Source organism: Saccoglossus kowalevskii, chromosome 16, assembly GCF_978046115.1.
Source record: "Saccoglossus kowalevskii chromosome 16, keSacKowa6.1, whole genome shotgun sequence".
Lineage (NCBI taxonomy): Eukaryota > Metazoa > Hemichordata > Enteropneusta > Harrimaniidae > Saccoglossus > Saccoglossus kowalevskii.
Window position 1 is genome coordinate 29550334 of NC_140656.1, and position 24843 is coordinate 29575176.

The window sequence follows — 24843 nt, forward strand, 5'->3', positions numbered from 1 at the left end:
ACTAGTACTGATCTAAGTAGGACAGCTTCGGTGATGCATACAGGGGAACTTACAGTAGTCCAGAGTCATCGGGTAGTTTCCTCTGCTGGCCTATTACTAGTACTGATCTAAGTAGGACAGCTCCGGTGATGCAGACAGGGGAACTTACAGTAGTCCAGAGTCATCGGGTAGTTTCCTCTGCTGGTCTATTATTAGTACTGATCTAAGTAGGACAGCTCCGGTGATGCAGACAGGGGAACTTACAGTAGTCCAGAGTCATCGGGTAGTTTCCTCTGCTGGTCTATTACTAGTACTGATCTAAGTAGGACAGCTCCGGTGATGCAGACAGGGGAACTTACAGTAGTCCAGAGTCATCGGGTAGTTTCCTCTGCTGGCCTATTACTAGTACTGATCTAAGTAGGACAGCTCCGGTGATGCAGACAGGGAAACTTACAGTAGTCCAGAGTCATCGGGTAGTTTCCTCTGCTGGCCTATTATTAGTACTGATCTAAGTAGGACAGCTCCGGTGATGCAGACAGGGGAACTTACAGTAGTCCACAGTCATCGGGTAGTTTCCTCTGCTGGTCTATTACTAGTACTGATCTAAGTAGGACAGCTCCGGTGATGCAGACAGGGGAACTTACAGTAGTCCAGAGTCATCGGGTAGTTTCCTCTGCTGGCCTATTATTAGTACTGATCTAAGTAGGACAGCTCCGGTGATGCAGACAGGGGAACTTACAGTAGTCCAGAGTCATCGGGTAGTTTCCTCTGCTGGTCTATTACTAGTACTGATCTAAGTAGGACAGCTCCGGTGATGCAGACAGGGGAACTTACAGTAGTCCAGAGTCATCGGTTAGTTTCCTCTGCTGGCCTATTATTAGTACTGATCTAAGTAGGACAGCTCCGGTGATGCAGACAGGGGAACTTACAGTAGTCCAGAGTCATCGGGTAGTTTCCTCTGCTGGTCTATTACTAGTACGGATCTAAGTAGGACAGCTCCGGTGATGCAGACAGGGGAACTTACAGTAGTCCAGAGTCATCGGGTAGTTTCCTCTGCTGGCCTATTACTAGTACTGATCTAAGTAGGACAGCTCCGGTGATGCAGACAGGGGAACTTACAGTAGTCCAGAGTCATCGGGTAGTTTCCTCTGCTGGCCTATTATTAGTACTGATCTAAGTAGGACAGCTCCGGTGATGCAGACAGGGGAACTTACAGTAGTCCACAGTCATCGGGTAGTTTCCTCTGCTGGTCTATTACCAGTACTGATCTAAGTAGGACAGCTCCGGTGATGCAGACAGGGGAACTTACAGTAGTCCAGAGTCATCGGGTAATTTCCTCTGCTGGTCTATTATTAGTACTGATCTAAGTAGGACAGCTCCGGTGATGCAGACAGGGGAACTTACAGTAGTCCAGAGTCATCGGGTAGTTTCCTCTGCTGGTCTATTACTAGTACTGATCTAAGTAGGACAGCTCCGGTGATGCAGACAGGGGAACTTACAGTAGTCCAGAGTCATCGGGTAGTTTCCTCTGCTGGTCTATTACTAGTACTGATCTAAGTAGGGCAGCTCCGGTGATGTAGACAGGGGAACTTACAGTAGTCCAGAGTCATCGGGTAGTTTCGTCTGCTGGCCTATTATTAGTACTGATCTAAGTAGGACAGCTCCGGTGATGCAGACAGGGGAACTTACAGTAGTCCAGAGTCATCGGGTAGTTTCCTCTGCTGGTCTATTACTAGTACTGATCTAAGTAGGACAGCTTCGGTGATGCATACAGGGGAACTTACAGTAGTCCAGAGTCATCGGGTAGTTTCCTCTGCTGGCCTATTACTAGTACTGATCTAAGTAGGACAGCTCCGGTGATGCAGACAGGGGAACTTACAGTAGTCCAGAGTCATCGGGTAGTTTCCTCTGCTGGTCTATTATTAGTACTGATCTAAGTAGGACAGCTCCGGTGATGCAGACAGGGGAGCTTACAGTAGTCCAGAGTCATCGGGTAGTTTCCTCTGCTGGTCTATTACTAGTACTGATCTAAGTAGGACAGCTCCGGTGATGCAGACAGGGGAACTTACAGTAGTCCAGAGTCATCGGGTAGTTTCCTCTGCTGGCCTATTACTAGTACTGATCTAAGTAGGACAGCTCCGGTGATGCAGACAGGGAAACTTACAGTAGTCCAGAGTCATCGGGTAGTTTCCTCTGCTGGCCTATTATTAGTACTGATCTAAGTAGGACAGCTCCGGTGATGCAGACAGGGGAACTTACAGTAGTCCACAGTCATCGGGTAGTTTCCTCTGCTGGTCTATTACTAGTACTGATCTAAGTAGGACAGCTCCGGTGATGCAGACAGGGGAACTTACAGTAGTCCAGAGTCATCGGGTAGTTTCCTCTGCTGGCCTATTATTAGTACTGATCTAAGTAGGACAGCTCCGGTGATGCAGACAGGGGAACTTACAGTAGTCCAGAGTCATCGGGTAGTTTCCTCTGCTGGTCTATTACTAGTACTGATCTAAGTAGGACAGCTCCGGTGATGCAGACAGGGGAACTTACAGTAGTCCAGAGTCATCGGTTAGTTTCCTCTGCTGGCCTATTATTAGTACTGATCTAAGTAGGACAGCTCCGGTGATGCAGACAGGGGAACTTACAGTAGTCCAGAGTCATCGGGTAGTTTCCTCTGCTGGTCTATTACTAGTACTGATCTAAGTAGGACAGCTCCGGTGATGCAGACAGGGGAACTTACAGTAGTCCAGAGTCATCGGGTAGTTTCCTCTGCTGGCCTATTATTAGTACTGATCTAAGTAGGACAGCTCCGGTGATGCAGACAGGGGAACTTACAGTAGTCCAGAGTCATCGGGTAGTTTCCTCTGCTGGTCTATTACTAGTACTGATCTAAGTAGGACAGCTCCGGTGATGCAGACAGGGGAACTTACAGTAGTCCAGAGTCATCGGGTAGTTTCCTCTGCTGGCCTATTATTAGTACTGATCTAAGTAGGACAGCTCCGGTGATGCAGACAGGGGAACTTACAGTAGTCCAGAGTCATCGGGTAGTTTCCTTTGCTGGTCTATTACTAGTACTGATCTAAGTAGGACAGCTCCGGTGATGCAGACAGGGGAACTTACAGTAGTCCAGAGTCATCGGGTAGTTTCCTCTGCTGGTCTATTACTAGTACTGATCTAAGTAGGACAGCTCCGGTGATGCAGACAGGGGAACTTACAGTAGTCCAGAGTCATCGGGTAGTTTCCTCTGCTGGTCTATTATTAGTACTGATCTAAGTAGGACAGCTCCGGTGATGCAGACAGGGGAACTTACAGTAGTCCAGAGTCATCGGGTAGTTTCCTCTGCTGGTCTATTACTAGTACTGATCTAAGTAGGACAGCTCCGGTGATGCAGACAGGGGAACTTACAGTAGTCCAGAGTCATCGGGTAGTTTCCTCTGCTGGTCTATTACTAGTACTGATCTAAGTAGGACAGCTCTGGTGATGTAGACAGGGGAACTTACAGTAGTCCAGAGTCATCGGGTAGTTTCCTCTGCTGGCCTATTACTAGTACTGATCTAAGTAGGACAGCTCCGGTGATGCAGACAGGGGAACTTACAGTAGTCCAGAGTCATCGGGTAGTTTCCTCTGCTGGCCTATTATTAGTACTGATCTAAGTAGGACAGCTCCGGTGATGCAGACAGGGGAACTTACAGTAGTCCACAGTCATCGGGTAGTTTCCTCTGCTGGTCTATTACTAGTACTGATCTAAGTAGGACAGCTCCGGTGATGCAGACAGGGGAACTTACAGTAGTCCAGAGTCATCGGGTAGTTTCCTCTGCTGGTCTATTATTAGTACTGATCTAAGTAGGACAGCTCCGGTGATGCAGACAGGGGAACTTACAGTAGTCCAGAGTCATCGGGTAGTTTCCTCTGCTGGTCTATTACTAGTACTGATCTAAGTAGGACAGCTCCGGTGATGCAGACAGGGGAACTTACAGTAGTCCAGAGTCATCAGGTAGTTTCCTCTGCTGGTCTATTACTAGTACTGATCTAAGTAGGACAGCTCCGGTGATGTAGACAGGGGAACTTACAGTAGTCCAGAGTCATCGGGTAGTTTCCTCTGCTGGCCTATTACTAGTACTGATCTAAGTAGGACAGCTCCGGTGATGCAGACAGGGGAACTTACAGTAGTCCAGAGTCATCGGGTAGTTTCCTCTGCTGGCCTATTACTAGTGACCAGAGAGTTGTTCACCCTTGATTTGGCCAGGGCAACGCTATTAGTTTCATGGTGCGTTTCTTGACAGAGCCAACCCTCAGAGTGTCGCGAATATCAGTGGAAACGTGGGGAAAAGTATATGAATTGTTATTGTCCAAGCTGATTAAATGTTCTATGTCTGTCTGGCCAGTGCTGTCAGTTTTGGGTTTGTGGTTTTCAGCGGTGAGGCAAACATATAGGATAGATGGTTCTTTTTGTATGGACCCCGGACAAGTTTGCACCAATTCCGTGTGGGAATTGAATCAGGTACAGATTCCGTACACACTGGTTTGGAAAATTTACAGGACCTTGAGCAAGCCTGCATAGAATCCATGCCAAGCTTTTTAGAACCCGAGACGTCCTGGCTTGAGAAACATACAGGAACTTCAGAAGCCCCACACAGAATAAGTGCTAAACTGTACAAAGCCTTAGAAAGGGATGAGAAAACTTCATACAAACTGTATCACTGAATGGGTTGATGAAACTGGTGAATACAGGCAGACCTAAACTGACACACTAATGAAAGCATTAAACTGACTAACAGCTCCCTAATTTCCAGTCTGTCTTCTGCCGGAATAAAACGGGAAACTGAAGATTTTACTGGTATTAGTTAATTTTAAAGTAGTAAGACCCATTTTGCTAATATCTAACTTAAAGTGCAAGTAATTGGTGTGACATCATAAACTAACTGGTTTTGAATTGGTGCTGATGACAACCATTCAACCAGCCATCAAGATATAAAGATAAGTAATCACCTTTCCATTAAGATGCAGATTTATTAAATGTACAGAACTGTGAAAACTTACATTTGTTCAAAAATAGTGTTTAAAATGTTACACAAAAGAAACTTGAAAACAAAGGATAATTGTTACCAGTATTGTTATGTAAATATGCTGTGTCAAGAACTGATCAATAAGCAGGGTATGGAACCTTCCTGATTGGCCTCATGGATGACCCCTAAAAGGTCACACATCCTGGCATTTCCGGGGGGTTGTCCTATAACAGTAATTTCCAATACTTTTTAAACTTCAATGGCAAGTACTTACATTTTTTGAAAAATTATTTGTAAAATCATTGCTAGTTGAATATATAAAGTACAAGGATGTGCAACCTTTAGGGGACATAAAATAATAGATTTCAAGAATTGGAAACATTCAACTATTTCACTTAAAAATATAGAATAATACTAGTTTGTCATGTATCAGCATTATATCAGCAAATTATCTCACGACAAAAAACAAAGTAGATACAACACATTAATGATGATAATTTGAAAAAGACTTAATTAGAAAATGAATAGCAATTTACACAATAGATATAGTTTGACTTTTAGAAGGACATTTAATGCAAGGATCAAGACAATGAGCATACATTTGCAAAGTAGCTATGTGATTAATTGGTTAACTAATCTGAATATTTTCATTAACCAATCACTAACATCTTCAGCCATTTACCAAAGCATTTTAGTGATTATGGCTAACTATAGATCACATTTACATATTTTCAGAAGGACACCACCCTTATTTAAAAAAAATATAACCTTAAACTCATGAAAAACATTGTCAAATGTATATTGAAGATTAAATAACTGATTATCATACATCTTTGAGCAAGTCACCACGGTCAACAAGTTGTAGCAAAAATACTAACATTGTTGATATAAAAAGTTTACGTATTTTACTATGATCAGGAAGATTCCATATTTTTTGTAATTATAAGGATAAGTGTCTTGTTTCATTAATACGCTACAATTAATATTGTTTAGAAAGGAGAAAACACTGCATGTTAAGATTGATCAATACAATTTCGTTGTCATTGTTTGCACATTTTCTTTTTCAAATTCAAAGTTGGAATGAAAATGAATTATGATGCAATACTGATATTAATTTATTTTATTTTTACTCAACAGAAATTCAATTGTTTTGAAACAGAAGTTTTTAATGTAGGTATTACCCATACAGAGTAAACTAAAATAAGCATGTCCATGAACCTTAATTTTTTGATAATTTGCTTCCAAAAAATTGTGAGAATTTTTGGAACTGAAAGACTGACCCCCCCCCCCCCCCTCATAGTCATATGTATTAACTCCATTACTATGATAATTAACCCCTCATGACCTTTGACCAATTTACTCATAAAGTTACAGGAATTTCTAAAGATGTTAATGAAAAAGTATTGAACAACTTTAACAGTACAACCTAATTACATTGCATAAAGTTAACATTGTAAAAACCCTGCAGGACTTACAGGAAGAAACATGGCAGTGAAAATACGAGAAACAATGAATCCTGGCATTGGTGGATTTTATCATTGATGTTGGCAGTTTTTTTTTTCATTGAAATCAACAACTTGACAGTGGAAATTATTTGAATCATATGGTTTTTAATGCGAGTACGGGCTCTTTGCATGTTCTTTGCATGCAAGCAACAAGAACAGGAACAAATAATTGAATCTGAAAATATAAAAAACAACAACACATTTTACAAAAATGAAAGAATATTCATATGAGGTGGGTGGGGTAGGCGGAAGTAAATTAAACAACAGCTGTTGTTTTAAAAGCTTTTCATCATTTGGTTTCTCTGATAAAGAAAACATCACATTTCTCAAAATTGTTTGCCATTGGGACAAACAATTACAACAAGCAGATTTGTCTTGAATTACTGTAGAATGACTAATTTTTACTGGGTTTAAATTTCACTGATTTACCATTTGAGGCATATTCAGTGGGTTTTAAATTCACAGTTTTATCATTTAGATAATGTGTTCTATGCTAAATTATACATATTCACTGGGTCTTAATTTAGCGCATTTTTCAGTCAGCGAAATAAGCAAAATTAAAACCCCGTGAATAATTAAGCCTTTTACAGTAGTTTTAAAATCCATTGTATACCACACAACAGAACCAATACCCCAAAAACAGTTATACTGTGTATTGAAGAAGGCAGATTTTTAAAGCTAAACTGAAACTGTTCATAAGTACAGCATAAATACACATCGTATCATTTCATATTGACTGCACTCCATGGTTGGGTTATACCATTATTATTTGGGGTCACAGACCTGTATGAGAAGCGCTCGGCCTTATTCAGCTGAATGGGAGATATATATATAAGCACATGTGCTTAATCAAAGCACAAAGAAACTGTAATGAAAAAGGAATTAAACTTGAAAAAAGAAAGAACCCTGCATTTTCTTTTATTCAAGATCAGAAGGACAGAATAATCGTACATCTACAACGATATAGCTCAAATAAGGATAGACATGCTCGCATAACATAATGTTACATTGTCTGATACCATAGGCATAACCGTAAAATAATCCTTTTATACTAAACTCTTTAATTTAATTGTTAAAAACTATAGAAAAAAGACTGGGACCACTTCTTTGGTACAAAAAGATTATTATGGTATTCAATAATATTTATAAATTACTACATTAACCTTACCCAATCTACATTACCAATTAGTACCTTCGAAGATCTTTTTAATAAAAAACATTTTTCTCATTTCTATAAAGAATTCCAGATACAGACTTTATACACTGGTCTGATATACAATATAAGGTAGGGGCAAGGCTATTTGGAATCCCCAGTTTTTAAAATGCTGTCATATCATGTATTTAACAAATATATTCACATGATAGTATGACGGACTGGCCTTTTTATTACCATGAATACACAAGTACAAGTATCTCTTTAAAAAAAATACGAAAGTTTTAACACAATCTATCTACGATAATACGTCCATCTTTGTCCTTTACACGAATTCTACCATTTGAGTAACGAGTTTCTTGACGGCCATCAGGGTAGACAGTTTTCACTGTTCCATCAGGATATTCTCGTTTCTGTATGAAGAAATTAAACAAGATACATGTCTAAAGTGAAATGGGTCATTTGCAACAATTTCCCAAAATATCAAATTTATGTATAAAGCGAAATGTGTTGATAAAAGCCGTGTTGTAGAGAAAAAGTATCTAATTCATGTTTTTATTTGGTTATGATATAGGGTGGCCTAATTAGATAAAACATTGAAAATGACGTACTCCCTGTTGGTATTATTTTAAATTGATCTCCAATGAGCATACAACAGACATCACATAGAACATGTGAATTATGTGTGGACGGATGGAAGGAACCCAAAACAAAAGTCCCCATTTTGAATAGGTTGAGGAAACTGGCGAACACAGGCACAGCTCTCCAACAACTAAATTAGTGAATAGTTATTAAAGTGTTAACTGACGAGCAGCTCTAAAATTTACCCTGGAGGTGCCCTAACAATATTTTGTGATTATAGTTTTGTTTTGACATTACCAAAGCAAACATGTAATGCATTATGTATTGTCCTTGTCCCAAATTTAAACAAAATCTATAAATTAATAATTAGTATATCTGAGAAACTGATAAAAATACAAAATAGCCACTAATAAGTCATTTTGAATAAAATCATGAAACAAAATTAGTGATGATTATAGTACTATGCACAAAATTGAAACCGAAAATAAACATAAATGTGGCTTATCCCGGAGCACTCACGTATGTACCAAGGTTCATTGAAATCTGATCAGTGATTATTGAGATATCAGTGGAAAAGCTGAACATTAGAAACTTACTATACATATAAGGTACCGTAAAAACTCGATTAATTCGCGGTAGTAAAAATAATTATTTTTTCAAGTGCATGAATTAATAGCGTAAAAACGGAAATTATTGGTTTTTGGCGCGCGAATTAAAAGAGTACTTTTTGATCGATTCAAAAAGGAGCCGTTTTCATAAATTTATTAGTGATTTGTTTTGTTTTCCAATGAACACAATTACAGGACGTTTTTTTAGTGCCTCTGAGACTCGTGGCTAGCGACATTCATGGCGTATAGTCGGGCAGAGAACACGCACTGCGTCAAGGACCACGCACACTTGAAATGAAACAGTGAAATGGCAAAGGTCACTCTGTACACAAACAAACAATGAACACGTGGCTACAAAGTAGCCGTCTGGCTGCACTGCCTTTTTTTATTTTTCTACGCATCGCCCGGGTGATATTACGAAGCCCATCTTGTCGGGAAAAATAACCCTGCGTTGATAAAAATGGTCTCAGAAAATGTTTAGAAAAAATAATGTTTCGTGTTGACCAAATATAATCATGCAAAGTATAAATTCAAAGTGTTTTAATACATTGGTGAGAGGTCGCATCACTAAGAAGGAAAAGCAAGCCAAAGTCGAAACGGGGTGCATCATGGACATGACACAACACACGCTGCAACAACTGAGTGATCAGTGACATCATTTTGGGACGCAAATGAACTTCAAGTACTTTTTTGCGAAACTTGTTGCGCGGCGATGCTGACATCAAGTGTGTGTTGACCGAAGTTTGACCCCAAGTCACGCACTGAACTGGCGCGTTACCTTAGCAACCTTTTTTTCTTTCGTGCCCACATGTCAAACTAGTAAAATTGTTATTATATCCGAAGGTACTGTAATTACGCAACTTGTATGCAACTCTGTACTGGCTTGAATATATCAACTTGAACGTCGTTTACTTAGTGCACTGCTTTTCTAATTACGCAAATTTGTTTACAATATTGTACCGGCTCTGTACTTCGTTATGTATTGCTTTCATGATAATTAGTTTTTTTAACTATTGTTAGGGCACTAACAGACTTGATAATGCGTTGCATTCGTAATAATTACGCAAACATAAACATACCATACGTCAAATTAAATTTTACTATAATATAATAAACTCTGGGCAGCGGACTTCGATCGCATTATTCACGTACATTTCGACTGAACTCTAATAACCACACGTTTGAATTACGTGCGGCACTGGGCAATGACATCCAGAGTTCATGCACTGATATTTAAATTCGAGCCACCCAGCTTGACGCAAATCAATAGTTACTTGTCATTTGTTCGAAAAATCTTTTAACTCTCACAAATACCATGGATGCAAAGAGTTAACTGGGGGTTAAATGAAAGGGAATGTCTTTCTTGGACAAAAACCACATCAGTACAAGATTATGTGTGCAAGGTTAGATTTATAGAAGGTACATGACCGCTTAACTTAGTGTTTTTTACCAAATCCGGTATAATGAAAATGTGGCACGAGGTCAATCGCCCGACCATAGAATAATGGCGGGCACATGGTCGATGCAACCCTGTGGACCAGCGACGAAAAAACCCTGTACTAAGCTTTCCATCATAATCTTATAGTAATAATCTTGTCCAACATCTGTAGTGTCGTGGGGGAATGATTTTTTTCATGTCAAATCTTTACCGAACCTAAACTGCTTGCTAACTGAAAGGCTGTGATGACGGAGATCATCTGTGATTGCGGCGACACCAAGTACTGATCATATAAAATTATATGTATTTTTTTAATGTCTTCATGCAATATATTATCCACTATATTCTGGCCCGTGAATTAATAGGATACAATTTTAAACATGTTTTTGAACGCCGCGAATTAAAAGGATACATTTAAAAATTAGCGTTCGAAAATAAAATGGGTGTGTGCGAACTAATAGAGACCGTGAATTAATCGAGTTTTTACGATAATTAATATGCAAATTTCAACCAAAAACTGATCAAGTCGGTGCATTGTCTCAGAACATCTATGTAGCGTGTTGAAGTTTCATTGAAATCCTGCAAACTAATACACGAATACTCCCATTGTGTGCTTAGCAAATCAAAAATGTATGAGGACCTACCTTGTATTGTGCAGTATGGATTTCTCTCTGACCGTTAGGGAATTCCATCGTCTTCTCACTGTTTTTATCAACCCTCAAGACTGTGCCATCTGGAAATATACTTTCCTCACAGCCATTTGGAAAGAGATATTTAATAGTATGATCAGGGAATGTGATCTCTTTAGTGCCATCCGGATAATGCTTCTCAATCTGGTTACTATAGAGACAATGAGGTATAAAGTCAGCTCATCTGATCACTATTTCAGATACATACCTTTTTTTGTACAACATTGAGGATATTTTGACCCATTAAATCATTTCTTTCTAAATTCTGGGTTTATTAGACATCATTTGACAATTCCAGCTCAGAAAAAAAAAATATTTTGTGAAAGTTGACAACAGTTTGACATAGATCATCAGAAATCACAATTTGCTTATAAGCAATAAATAAATATTCATAACAAAAAAGTTCAGTTTCATTTTGGTTGTGATGATCTCACTAAAATATTACTAACATAATTATAGAACATGGTGGGTTACATAAGACAGATCAAACAGGGAGACCATGTACAGATAATAAAGTTTATTTCTACCTCAACTATATTAATTCACTAACACTTGTGTTGGAAATGCTTTACCAAAGTTCTTGTAGAATTATTTTACTACAGAAGTTCTAAATAATTCTGTCCCTATTTTAATTTTACTCATTTGTTTTGAAGTAAATGTTTAATAAATAATTAATCACATTACTTTTCAATAGATCATTTTCCGTTCACTGCGAGAATCACGCGTTGTGCGTGAAATCAAACGTAAAAACAGGACAAACAAAGGTCATAGCGTCGTAGTGGCGTCAAACATCGCGTGGGATTCAACAAACGTATATATAAATATTTTGGGGGCATTTTCATGCTTAATAATTTGCTATACACATTTGATGATAGACAATTTCAATTAAGTGAGGGTATTCAAAAGCAATATTCCTCTGACGAAGATCGGCCGGTCGATGTGAGCTACGAAATAAAGAAATTCGAGTTCAAAATCAAATCGTTCGATTTTTGCGGCAGACGTTCGACGCGCGTCTTTCGTGCATCTCGCGAGATCTCGCAGTTGAATGGAAAATCACCTACTGTAAAATCTGTATTAGAAACCGCGGCTTCTATTAAAATTGTACAATGCAATATAGGGGATGCGGCTTCTATTAGAGCATCTACACGTATGAGAAATGATGAATTTTTAGTTCTCAATTATTCAAAAAGGATGTGTGCGACTTCTATTAGGGATGCGGCTTTTAATACAGATTTTACGGTATTAGGTGATTCCCAATTCTTCATTACAAGAGAACAAATTGAAGAGGGTGTTACTTACTTTGGGAACTGCAACACTTCTAGCCCATCACAGTATGTCGTATGTGTTGTCTTAGCTTCTGAATAATAATAGATCTGAAGGGAATTAAGAAACATATGTATTCAAACAGTGCCCTCTAGTGGTCAGTTATAATTATTTGTTTGCTACTAAAAATGAATCACAAACGCACACCTCACTTAGAGAGATAAAATGTGAATGTAACAAGTGATCAGCAAACCCAGAATATTAGACAATTTCAATTTTTAGCATCCAGTTGCCAACATACATAGTGCTTTACTTCACGGTGTACATGCATTTAAGATTTCAAACAAATATCTACCTTGTGTCAACTCATGGGGAGATATCATGGAGGCTTCTCAGTTCAAATATGTACCTTAGGTCAACTCATGGGGAGATATCATGGGGGCTTCTCAGTTCAAATATGTACCTCATGTCAACTCATGGGGAGATTATCATGGGGGCTTATCAGTTCAAATATGTACCTCATGTCAACTCATGGGGAGATTATCATGGGGGCTTATCAGTTCAAATATGTATCTCATGTCAACTCATGGGGAGATATCATGGAGGCTTCTCAGTTCAAATATGTACCTCATGTCAACTCATGGGGAGATATCATGGAGGTTTCTCAGTTCAAATATGTACCTCATGTCAACTCATGGGGAGATATCATGGAGGTTTCTCAGTTCAAATATGTACCTCATGTCAACTCATGGGGAGATATCATGGGGGCTTCTCAGTTCAAATATGTACCTCATGTCAACTCATGGGGAGATATCATGGAGGTTTCTCAGTTCAAATATGTACCTCATGTCAACTCATGGGGAGATATCATGGAGGTTTCTCAGTTCAAATATGTACCTCATGTCAACTCATGGGGAGATATCATGGGGGCTTCTCAGTTCAAATATGTACCTCATGTCAACTCATGGGGAGATATCATGGGGGCTTCTCAGTTCAAATATGTACCTTAGGTCAACTCATGGGGAGATATCATGGGGGCTTCTCAGTTCAAAAATGTACCTCATGTCAACTCATGGGGAGATATCATGGGGGCTTCTCAGTTCAAATATGTACCTCATGTCAACTCATGGGGAGATGTCATGGGGGTTTCTCAGTTCAAATATGTACCTCATGTCAACTCATGGGGAGATATCATGGGGGCTTCTCAGTTCAAATATGTACCTCATGTCAACTCATGGGGAGATATCATGGGGGCTTCTCAGTTCAAATATGTACCTTAGGTCAACTCATGGGGAGATATCATGGGGGCTTCTCAGTTCAAATATGTACCTCATGTCAACTCATGGGGAGATTATCATGGGGGCTTCTCAGTTCAAATATGTACCTCATGTCAACTCATGGGGAGATATCATGGGGGCTTCTCAGTTCAAATATGTACCTCATGTCAACTCATGGGGAGATATCATGGGGGCTTCTCAGTTCAAATATGTACCTCATGTCAACTCATGGGGAGATATCATGGGGGCTTCTCAGTTCAAATATGTACCTCATGTCAACTCATGGGGAGATATCATGGGGGCTTCTCAGTTCAAATATGTACCTTAGGTCAACTCATGGGGAGATATCATTGGGGCTTCTCAGTTCAAATATGTATCTCATGTCAACTCATGGAGAGATATCATGGGGGCTTCTCAGTTCAAATATGTACCTCATGTCAACTCATGGGGAGATATCATGGGGGCTTCTCAGTTCAAATATGTACCTCATGTCAACTCATGGGGAGATATCATGGGGGCTTCTCAGTTCAAATATGTACCTCATGTCAACTCATGGGGAGATATCACGGGGGCTTCTCAGTTCAAATATGTACCTCATGTCAACTCATGGGGAGATATCATGGGGGCTTCTCAGTTCAAATATGTACCTCATGTCAACCCATGGGGAGATATCATGGGGGCTTCTCAGTTCAAATATGTACCTCATGTCAACTCATGGGGAGATGTCATGGGGGCTTCTCAGTTCAAATATGTACCTTAGGTCAACTCATGGGGAGATATCATGGGGGCTTCTCAGTTCAAATATGTACCTCATGTCAACTCATGGAGAGATATCATGGGGGCTTCTCAGTTCAAATATGTACCTCATGTCAACTCATGGGGAGATTATCATGGGGGCTTCTCAGTTCAAATATGTACCTCATGTCAACTCATGGGGAGATATCATGGGGGCTTCTCAGTTCAAATATGTACCTCATGTCAACTCATGGGGAGATATCATGGGGGCTTCTCAGTTCAAATATGTACCTCATGTCAACTCATGGGGAGATTATCATGGGGGCTTCTCAGTTCAAATATGTACCTCATGTCAACTCATGGGGAGATATCATGGGGGCTTCTCAGTTCAAATATGTACCTTAGGTCAACTCATGGGGAGATATCATGGGGGCTTCTCAGTTCAAATATGTACCTCATGTCAACTCATGGGGAGATATCATGGGGTTTCTCAGTTCAAATATGTACCTCATGTCAACTCATGGGGAGATATCATGGGGGCTTCTCAGTTGAAATATGTACCTCATGTCAACTCATGGGGAGATATCATGGGGGCTTCTCAGTTCAAATATGTACCTTAGGTCAACTCATGGGGAGATATCATGGGGGCTTCTCAGTTCAAATATGTACCTTAGGTCAACTCATGGGGAGATATCATGGGGGCTTCTCAGTTCAAATATGTACCTCATGTCAACTCATGGGGAGATATCATGGGGGCTTCTCAGTTCAAATATGTACCTTAGGTCAACTCATGGGGAGATATCATGGGGGCTTCTCAGTTCAAATATGTACCTTAGGTCAACTCATGGGGAGATATCATGGGGGCTTCTCAGTTCAAATATGTACCTTAGGTCAACTCATGGGGAGATATCATGGGGGCTTCTCAGTTGAAATATGTACCTCATGTCAACTCATGGGGAGATATCATGGGGGCTTCTCAGTTCAAATATGTACCTCATGTCAACTCATGGGGAGATTATCATGGGGGCTTCTCAGTTCAAATATGTACCTTAGGTCAACTCATGGGGAGATTATCATGGGGGCTTCTCAGTTCAAATATGTACCTCATGTCAACTCATGGAGAGATTATCATGGGGGCTTCTCAGTTCAAATATGTACCTTAGGTCAACTCATGGGGAGATTATCATGGGGGCTTCTCAGTTCAAATATGTACCTCATGTCAACTCATGGGGAGATATCATGGGGGCTTCTCAGTTCAAATATGTACCTCATGTCAACTCATGGGGAGATATCATGGGGGCTTCTCAGTTCAAATATGTACCTTAGGTCAACTCATGGGGAGATATCATGGGGGCTTCTCAGTTCAAATATGTACCTCATGTCAACTCATGGGGAGATATCATGGGGGCTTCTCAGTTCAAATATGTACCTTAGGTCAACTCATGGGGAGATATCATGGGGGCTTCTCAGTTCAAATATGTACCTCATGTCAACTCATGGGGAGATATCATGGGGGCTTCTCAGTTCAAATATGTACCTCATGTCAACTCATGGGGAGATATCATGGGGGTTTCTCAGTTCAAATATGTACCTCATGTCAACTCATGGGGAGATATCATGGGGGCTTCTCAGTTCAAATATGTACCTTAGGTCAACTCATGGGGAGATATCATGGGGGCTTCTCGGTTCAAATATGTACCTTAGGTCAACTCATGGGGAGATATCATGGGGGCTTCTCAGTTCAAATATGTACCTTAGGTCAACTCATGGGGAGATATCATGGGGGCTTCTCGGTTCAAATATGTACCTTAGGTCAACTCATGGGGAGATATCATGGGGGCTTCTCAGTTCAAATATGTACCTTAGGTCAACTCATGGGGAGATATCATGGGGGCTTCTCAGTTCAAATATGTACCTCATGTCAACTCATGGGGAGATATGGGGGCTTCTCAGTTCAAATATGTACCTTAGGTCAACTCATGGGGAGATATCATGGGGGCTTCTCGGTTCAAATATGTACCTCATGTCAACTCATGGGGAGATATGGGGGCTTCTCAGTTCAAATATGTACCTTAGGTCAACTCATGGGGAGATATCATGGGGGCTTCTCGGTTCAAATATGTACCTTAGGTCAACTCATGGGGAGATATCATGGGGGCTTCTCAGTTCAAATATGTACCTTAGGTCAACTCATGGGGAGATATCATGGGGGCTTCTCAGTTCAAATATGTACCTTAGGTCAACTCATGGGGAGATATCATGGGGGCTTCTCAGTTCAAATATGTACCTTAGGTCAACTCATGGGGAGATATCATGGGGGCTTCTCAGTTCAAATATGTACCTTAGGTCAACTCATGGGGAGATATCATGGGGGCTTCTCAGTCCAAATATGTACCTTAGGTCAACTCATGGAGAGATATCATGGGGGCTTCTCAGTTCAAATATGTACCTCATGTCAACTCATGGGGAGATATCATGGGGGCTTCTCAGTTCAAATATGTACCTTAGGTCAACTCATGGGGAGATATCATGGGGGCTTCTCAGTTCAAATATGTACCTCATGTCAACTCATGGGGAGATATCATGGGGGCTTCTCAGTTCAAATATGTACCTTAGGTCAACTCATGGGGAGATATCATGGGGGCTTCTCAGTTCAAATATGTACCTCATGTCAGCTCATGGGGAGATATCATGGGGGCTTCTCAGTTCAAATATGTACCTCATGTCAACTCATGGGGAGATATCATGGGGGCTTCTCAGTTCAAATATGTACCTTAGGTCAACTCATGGGGAGATATCATGGGGGCTTCTCAGTTCAAATATGTACCTCATGTCAACTCATGGGGAGATATCATGGGGGCTTCTCAGTTCAAATATGTACCTCATGTCAACTCATGGGGAGATATCATGGGGGCTTCTCAGTTCAAATATGTACCTCATGTCAACTCATGGGGAGATATCATGGGGGCTTCTCAGTTCAAATATGTACCTCATGTCAACTCATGGGGAGATATCGTGGGGGCTTCTCAGTTCAAATATGTACCTCATGTCAACTCATGGGGAGATATCATGGGGGCTTCTCAGTTCAAATATGTACCTCATGTCAACTCATGGGGAGATATCATGGGGGCTTCTCAGTTCAAATATGTACCTCATGTCAACTCATGGGGAGATATCATGGGGGCTTCTCAGTTCAAATATGTACCTCATGTCAACTCATGGGGAGATATCATGGGGGCTTCTCAGTTCAAATATGTACCTCATGTCAACTCATGGGGAGATATCATGGGGGCTTCTCAGTTCAAATATGTACCTCATGTCAACTCATGGGGAGATATCATGGGGTTTCTCAGTTCAAATATGTACCTCATGTCAGCTTGTGGGAAGTTATCATGGGGGCTTCTCAGTTCAAATATGTACCTCATGTCAACTCATGGGGAGATATCATGGAGGCTTCTCAGTTCAAATATGTACCTCATGTCAACTCATGGGGAGATATCATGGGGGTTTCTCAGTTCAAATATGTACCTCATGTCAACTCATGGGGAGATATCATGGGGGCTTCTCAGTTCAAATATGTACCTCATGTCAACTCATGGGGAGATATCATGGGGTTTCTCAGTTCAAATATGTACCTCATGTCAACTCATGGGGAGATATCATGGAGGCTTCTCAGTTCAAATATGTACCTCATGTCAACTCATGGGGAGATATCATGGGGTTTCTCAGTTCAAATATGTACCTCATGTCAACTCATGGGGAGATATCATGGGGTTTCTCAGTTCAAATATGTACCTCATGTCAGCTTGTGGGAAGTTATCATGGGGGTTTCTCAGTTCAAATATGTACCTCATGTCAACTCATGGGGAGATATCATGGGGGCTTCTCAGTTCAAATATGTACCTCATGTCAACTCATGGGGAGATATCATGGGGTTTCTCAGTTCAAATATGTACCTCATGTCAACTCATGGGGAGATATCATGGGGTTTCTCAGTTCAAATATGTACCTCATGTCAACTCATGGGGAGATATCATGGGGTTTCTCAGTTCAAATATGTACCTCATGTCAACTCATGGGGAGATATCATGGGGTTTCTCAGTTCAAATATGTACCTCATGTCAACTCATGGGGAGATATCATGGGGGTTTCTCAGTTCAAATATGTACCTCATGTCAACTCATGGGGAGATATCATGGGGGTTTCTCAGTTCAAATATGTATCTCATGTCAACTCATGGGGAGATATCATGGGGGCTTCTCAGTTCAAATATGTACCTCATGTCAACTCATGGGGAGATATCATGGGGGCTTCTCAGTTCAAATATGTATCTCATGTCAACTCATGGGGAGATATCATGGGGGCTTCTCAGTTCAAATATGTACCTCATGTCAACTCATGGGGAGATATCATGGGGTTTCTCAGTTCAAATATGTACCTCATGTCAACTCATGGGGAGATATCATGGAGGCTTCTCAGTTCAAATATGTACCTCATGTCAACTCATGGGGAGATATCATGGGGTTTCTCAGTTCAAATATGTACCTCATGTCAACTCATGGGGAGATATCATGGGGTTTCTCAGTTCAAATATGTACCTCATGTCAGCTTGTGGGAAGTTATCATGGGGGTTTCTCAGTTCAAATATGTACCTCATGTCAACTCATGGGGAGATATCATGGGGGCTTCTCAGTTCAAATATGTACCTCATGTCAACTCATGGGGAGATATCATGGGGTTTCTCAGTTCAAATATGTACCTCATGTCAACTCATGGGGAGATATCATGGAGGCTTCTCAGTTCAAATATGTACCTCATGTCAACTCATGGGGAGATATCATGGGGTTTCTCAGTTCAAATATGTACCTCATGTCAACTCATGGGGAGATATCATGGGGTTTCTCAGTTCAAATATGTACCTCATGTCAACTCATGGGGAGATATCATGGGGGTTTCTCAGTTCAAATATGTACCTCATGTCAACTCATGGGGAGATATCATGGGGGTTTCTCAGTTCAAATATGTATCTCATGTCAACTCATGGGGAGATATCATGGGGGCTTCTCAGTTCAAATATGTACCTCATGTCAACTCATGGGGAGATATCATGGGGGCTTCTCAGTTCAAATATGTACCTCATGTCAACTCATGGGGAGATATCATGGGGGCTTCTCAGTTCAAATATGTACCTTAGGTCAACTCATGGGGAGATATCATGGGGGCTTCTCAGTTCAAATATGTACCTCATGTCAACTCATGGGGAGATATCATGGGGGCTTCTCAGTTCAAATATGTACCTCATGTCAACTCATGGGGAGATATCATGGGGGCTTCTCAGTTCAAATATGTATCTCATGTCAACTCATGGGGAGATATCATGGGGGCTTCTCAGTTCAAATATGTACCTCATGTCAACTCATGGGGAGATATCATGGGGGCTTCTCAGTTCAAATATGTACCTCATGTCAGCTCATGGGGAGATATCATGGGGGCTTCTCAGTTCAAATATGTACCTCATGTCAACTCATGGGGAGATATCATGGGGGCTTCTCAGTTCAAATATGTACCTCATGTCAACTCATGGGGAGATATCATGGGGGCTTCTCAGTTCAAATATGTACCTCATGTCAACTCATGGGGAGATATCATGGGGGCTTCTCAGTTCAAATATGTACCTCATGTCAACTCATGGGGAGATATCATGGGGGCTTCTCAGTTCAAATATGTACCTCATGTCAACTCATGGGGAGATATCATGGGGGCTTCTCAGTTCAAATATGTACCTCATGTCAACTCATGGGGAGATATCATGGGGGCTTCTCAGTTCAAATATGTACCTCATGTCAACTCATGGGGAGATATCATGGGGGCTTCTCAGTTCAAATATGTACCTCATGTCAACTCATGGGGAGATATCATGGGGGCTTCTCAGTTCAAATATGTACCTTAGGTCAACTCATGGGGAGATATCATGGGGGCTTCTCAGTTCAAATATGTACCTTAGGTCAACTCATGGGGAGATATCATGGGGGCTTCTCAGTTCAAATATGTACCTTAGGTCAACTCATGGGGAGATATCATGGGGGCTTCTCAGTCCAAATATGTACCTTAGGTCAACTCATGGGGAGATATCATGGGGTTTCTCAGTTCAAATATGTACCTCATGTCAACTCATGGGGAGATATCATGGGGGCTTCTCAGTTCAAATATGTACCTCATGTCAACTCATGGGGAGATATCATGGGGTTTCTCAGTTCAAATATGTACCTCATGTCAACTCATGGGGAGATATCATGGGGTTTCTCAGTTCAAATATGTACCTCATGTCAACTCATGGGGAGATATCATGGGGGCTTCTCAGTTCAAATATGTACCTCATGTCAACTCATGGGGAGATATCATGGGGGCTTCTCAGTTCAAATATGTACCTCATGTCAACTCATGGGGAGATATCATGGGGGCTTCTCAGTTCAAATATGTACCTCATGTCAACTCATGGGGAGATATCATGGGGGTTTCTCAGTTCAAATATGTACCTTAGGTCAACTCATGGGGAGATATCATGGGGGTTTCTCAGTTCAAATATGTACCTTAGGTCAACTCATGGGGAGATATCATGGGGGCTTCTCAGTTCAAATATGTACCTCATGTCAACTCATGGGGAGATATCATGGGGGCTTCTCAGTTCAAATATGTACCTCATGTCAACTCATGGGGAGATATCATGGGGGCTTCTCAGTTCAAATATGTACCTCATGTCAACTCATGGGGAGATATCATGGGGGCTTCTCAGTTCAAATATGTACCTCATGTCAACTCATGGGGAGATATCATGGGGGCTTCTCAGTTCAAATATGTACCTCATGTCAACTCATGGGGAGATATCATGGGGGCTTCTCAGTTCAAATATGTACCTCATGTCAACTCATGGGGAGATATCATGGGGGCTTCTCAGTTCAAATATGTACCTCATGTCAACTCATGGGGAGATATCATGGGGGCTTCTCAGTTCAAATATGTACCTCATGTCAACTCATGGGGAGATATCATGGGGGCTTCTCAGTTCAAATATGTACCTCATGTCAACTCATGGGGAGATATCATGGGGGTTTCTCAGTTCAAATATGTACCTCATGTCAACTCATGGGGAGATATCATGGGGGTTTCTCAGTTCAAATATGTACCTCATGTCAACTCATGGGGAGATATCATGGGGGCTTCTCAGTTCAAATATGTACCTCATGTCAACTCATGGGGAGATATCATGGGGGCTTCTCAGTTCAAATATGTACCTCATGTCAACTCATGGGGAGATATCATGGGGGTTTCTCAGTTCAAATATGTACCTCATGTCAACTCATGGGGAGATATCATGGGGGTTTCTCAGTTCAAATATGTACCTCATGTCAACTCATGGGGAGATATCATGGGGGTTTCTCAGTTCAAATATGTACCTCATGTCAACTCATGGGGAGATATCATGGGGGTTTCTCAGTTCAAATATGTACCTCATGTCAGCTTGTGGGGAGATATCATGGGGGTTTCTCAGATAAGATACAAACCCGAAGTTCTGAATAAGACTTAATTATTATCTAGATTTTGTTTAACTTACAACTCTCTGGTCTGGCATAATCTGCTTGATATCACCATTGAAGAAAGACACAATAATAGTCAGACCATCGGGACTAATCTCTTTGCGTGTTCCATTCGTGAACGTTATTACTCTTCTTCCATTCGGGTATCTACACTCAACCTGAAGTGAAAACGTACATCTTCAATACATTACAAAGCATTTTCAACTAATCTAGTTTTCTGTCGAGTCAATGGGATTTCAGATTGCTTTTTTTTTGTCATCTGGAGATGAAGTAGAGAAGACCTAAATTGAATGAGCATTCAGATATGTGTTTATGACACTCTACAATAAGAGTGAGATAATGTACATAGTCAGACTTTATTGTGAACCAGTGGACCTATGTTTTTAAAGTACTGGTAACAAGGTCTAAAATTCCTGTGTTAATAGAAATGTTTTTATATTTATATAAATTTGATATTTTTAATGCAATTTTATAATATTTTATTTTACCTCAGAGTTTCTCCAGACCATGTCCTTTCAAGATCATGAGAGCCTCACTGTAAAATCTGTGTTAGAAGCCACGACTTCTATTAACATAGTTGAACTCTGGTGACCTTGCCCTTTGTTATATAATATAATTCCCTTTATCATAGTTTGTTTCAATATAAATATGTTTGTCATAATTAATTTTGAATACAAACAAGTTTTGGGGTTGAACCAACAGTGGGAAATCAGTCTACCGAATGTCCTTAAAAGATGTAAATATCTTACAAAAACATTGGTGCCTTATTTGTTTAATTATTTTAAGGAACATAATTTCCAGCTTTATTGAAAGTAATTGAGATATTTTAGAATAAAAACAAATGTCTCATTGCAAAAAAAAAGTGCTGCATTTAGATGTGAATAGATTCATAAAACATGCAAGATAACAGAAAAATTTAGCTGGCTTTAGTTCAAGTATTTTGTACAGGTGTCTGTCAAAAATGAATGATTCACTGAGACAAATATGAACTGCCTCATTGTTTGACTACTGTATTATATGAAAAGTAAAAAAAACACTCTTTATGAATAACTATCATGTTGCAAGCTCTGCTTTGTATGCAAATCAACTTAAATAGTTGGTGTCCAGTGGAGGGAGAAGTCAACAGTACTGTTGCCTCCTGAGAAACTACATCTTCAAACACTGCAATCTCTGAAGTGCATTTTTAAACTAGTATTATAAAAACTTTATCATTCTGTTCTAATAGCTGAAACATATTCCTGTGAGTTTTCATTTGTCGAATGAACTGTTTGTCAAATACAGAATACATATATTTTAGAATAATTTTCTTTTTAAAATGTGGATGAAATGTTTTGCTTTTAATGTATTTTTATGTATTGTTTTTGATTTGATAACTTTTGACTAAACAGATTATCTATTAGCTTCAGATCTTGATCAAAGTTTGGCACCCAGTTCATAGCAGTGCTTATATTGATTTTCTGACATCTTGTTTTCTGTAAAGATTTTATTGGTAGGTTTGCAAATGTGTATCAGACTGTGCAATCTCTCCATGAGTTGGTTTTGAAACCCAGTATGGGATTCTGAGATACATTACCAAGGATATTATTACAAGATAAATCATTTGCTTCATTGAACACATACAACAATGCATATTTCCACTGAGATCAGTGACCTTTGATGTGTATCACCAGTGATCAGTCAAGTAGTCAAAATATTTTATCAGATTTTCTCAATTTTTGCATGATATTTTCATACAGGACATCTGTTGTTCAAACTCAGGGAAGACTTTATACTGATGAATAAGGTGACCAAGTTTGATAAAGTTTGGAATAGAATTAGTAAAGTTATTATGCACACAATAACAATTATTAACGACGACGACAACGACGACGACGACAACAACAACAACAACGACGACGACGCCGGACAAAATTTTTCCCTTAATATACCTTTCCCTTCCATCTTTGATGGTACGGGCAAGGTAAAAATGGTACAATGCAACAGAGGGGATGCGGCTTGTATTCGAGCATCTACAAATATGAGAAATTATGAATATTTTGGTCTCAATTGTTCAAAAAGAATGGGTGCGACTTCTATTAGGGATGCGGCTTCTAATACAGATTTTACGGTAATACTTTTTCTTGGTCACTAGTTAAATGAATAGGATGTCATAGGGTAGGCGCCTTTAAGATGATCAACTGCACTGAGTTTGTTATATTTTGCTATTTAAAAGATAACATCAAATATCCTGTTCCTACCTTTCCATCAGGATGTGAAATCTCCTCCATATCACTGTCATTATCAATAGTTTGTGTCGATACTTTTAATTCATAATTACTATCATTGCTATCAAACTTGATGGCTCGCTTTCTGTGTACCGGCCTCCGTGGTGGGTTACTTTCAGAGGTATAACCTTGAAATCCATCAACTTCAGAGCTACCAAGAATCGTGCAAGAAATAAAATAAATATTTTATGTGATACAGTACAAGAAGTAGTTGCTGAACCAAGTGCAATGTTACTAAGGCTTGAACTTAAACACGTTTGTCAAAGCAAGTTATTTGGCTTATGTGTCTTGACCTGATGTTAATTTGAATCCTAGAAGACTAGGCAGTAAAAATGAGTAATATTGTTTAGATCTGAGCACTTTTTAGCAGTCAGGTACATTGCATGAAATGGTAATTCACAAGACATCCACTTTACTTTTTCTTTCTAAAGCATGAATCAAAATTAAGATTCTTGCTCACTGATCACTTAAACCTTTTAACCACTAGGCTCAAATTTTTCTGCACTTTTTTCAAATATTTATCAATATTTCCATAAATGAACTCTAATTTTGGAGCCAACACAAATTTTTTTAGTCTTTACTCAAAAATTTGACTATTTTGTGAATTTGTGATGAAAAAAGGGAACTGGTGGTGAAAAGGATAATACACATTATAATTAAGTTTCTACAGTCATGCCCATTTCTTAAAATACTTCATCACAGAAACCTTTGTATTCTGTTAATAGATAGCATGTCTAACATACAGATACTTTGAA

At 40.0% G+C, this 24843-nt stretch overlaps 1 protein-coding gene across 1 annotated transcript in view; it reads right to left on the reverse strand.

Annotated features, from left to right (window-relative positions):
- Window positions 1-4963: 4963 nt before the first annotated feature.
- The window catches only part of LOC100372964 (centrosomal P4.1-associated protein-like), a 56763-nt gene continuing 36883 nt past the window's right edge, over window positions 4964-24843 (reverse strand). The window contains exons 16-20 of the mRNA XM_085491330.1: window positions 24062-24239; window positions 21842-21982; window positions 12254-12327; window positions 10910-11105; window positions 4964-8050 (exon numbers count right to left, since the gene is read on the reverse strand). Of these exons, the coding sequence (XP_085347456.1) occupies window positions 7922-8050; window positions 10910-11105; window positions 12254-12327; window positions 21842-21982; window positions 24062-24239 (718 nt within the window). The 3' untranslated portion in view covers window positions 4964-7921. The remainder of the gene's footprint in view (window positions 8051-10909; window positions 11106-12253; window positions 12328-21841; window positions 21983-24061; window positions 24240-24843) is intronic.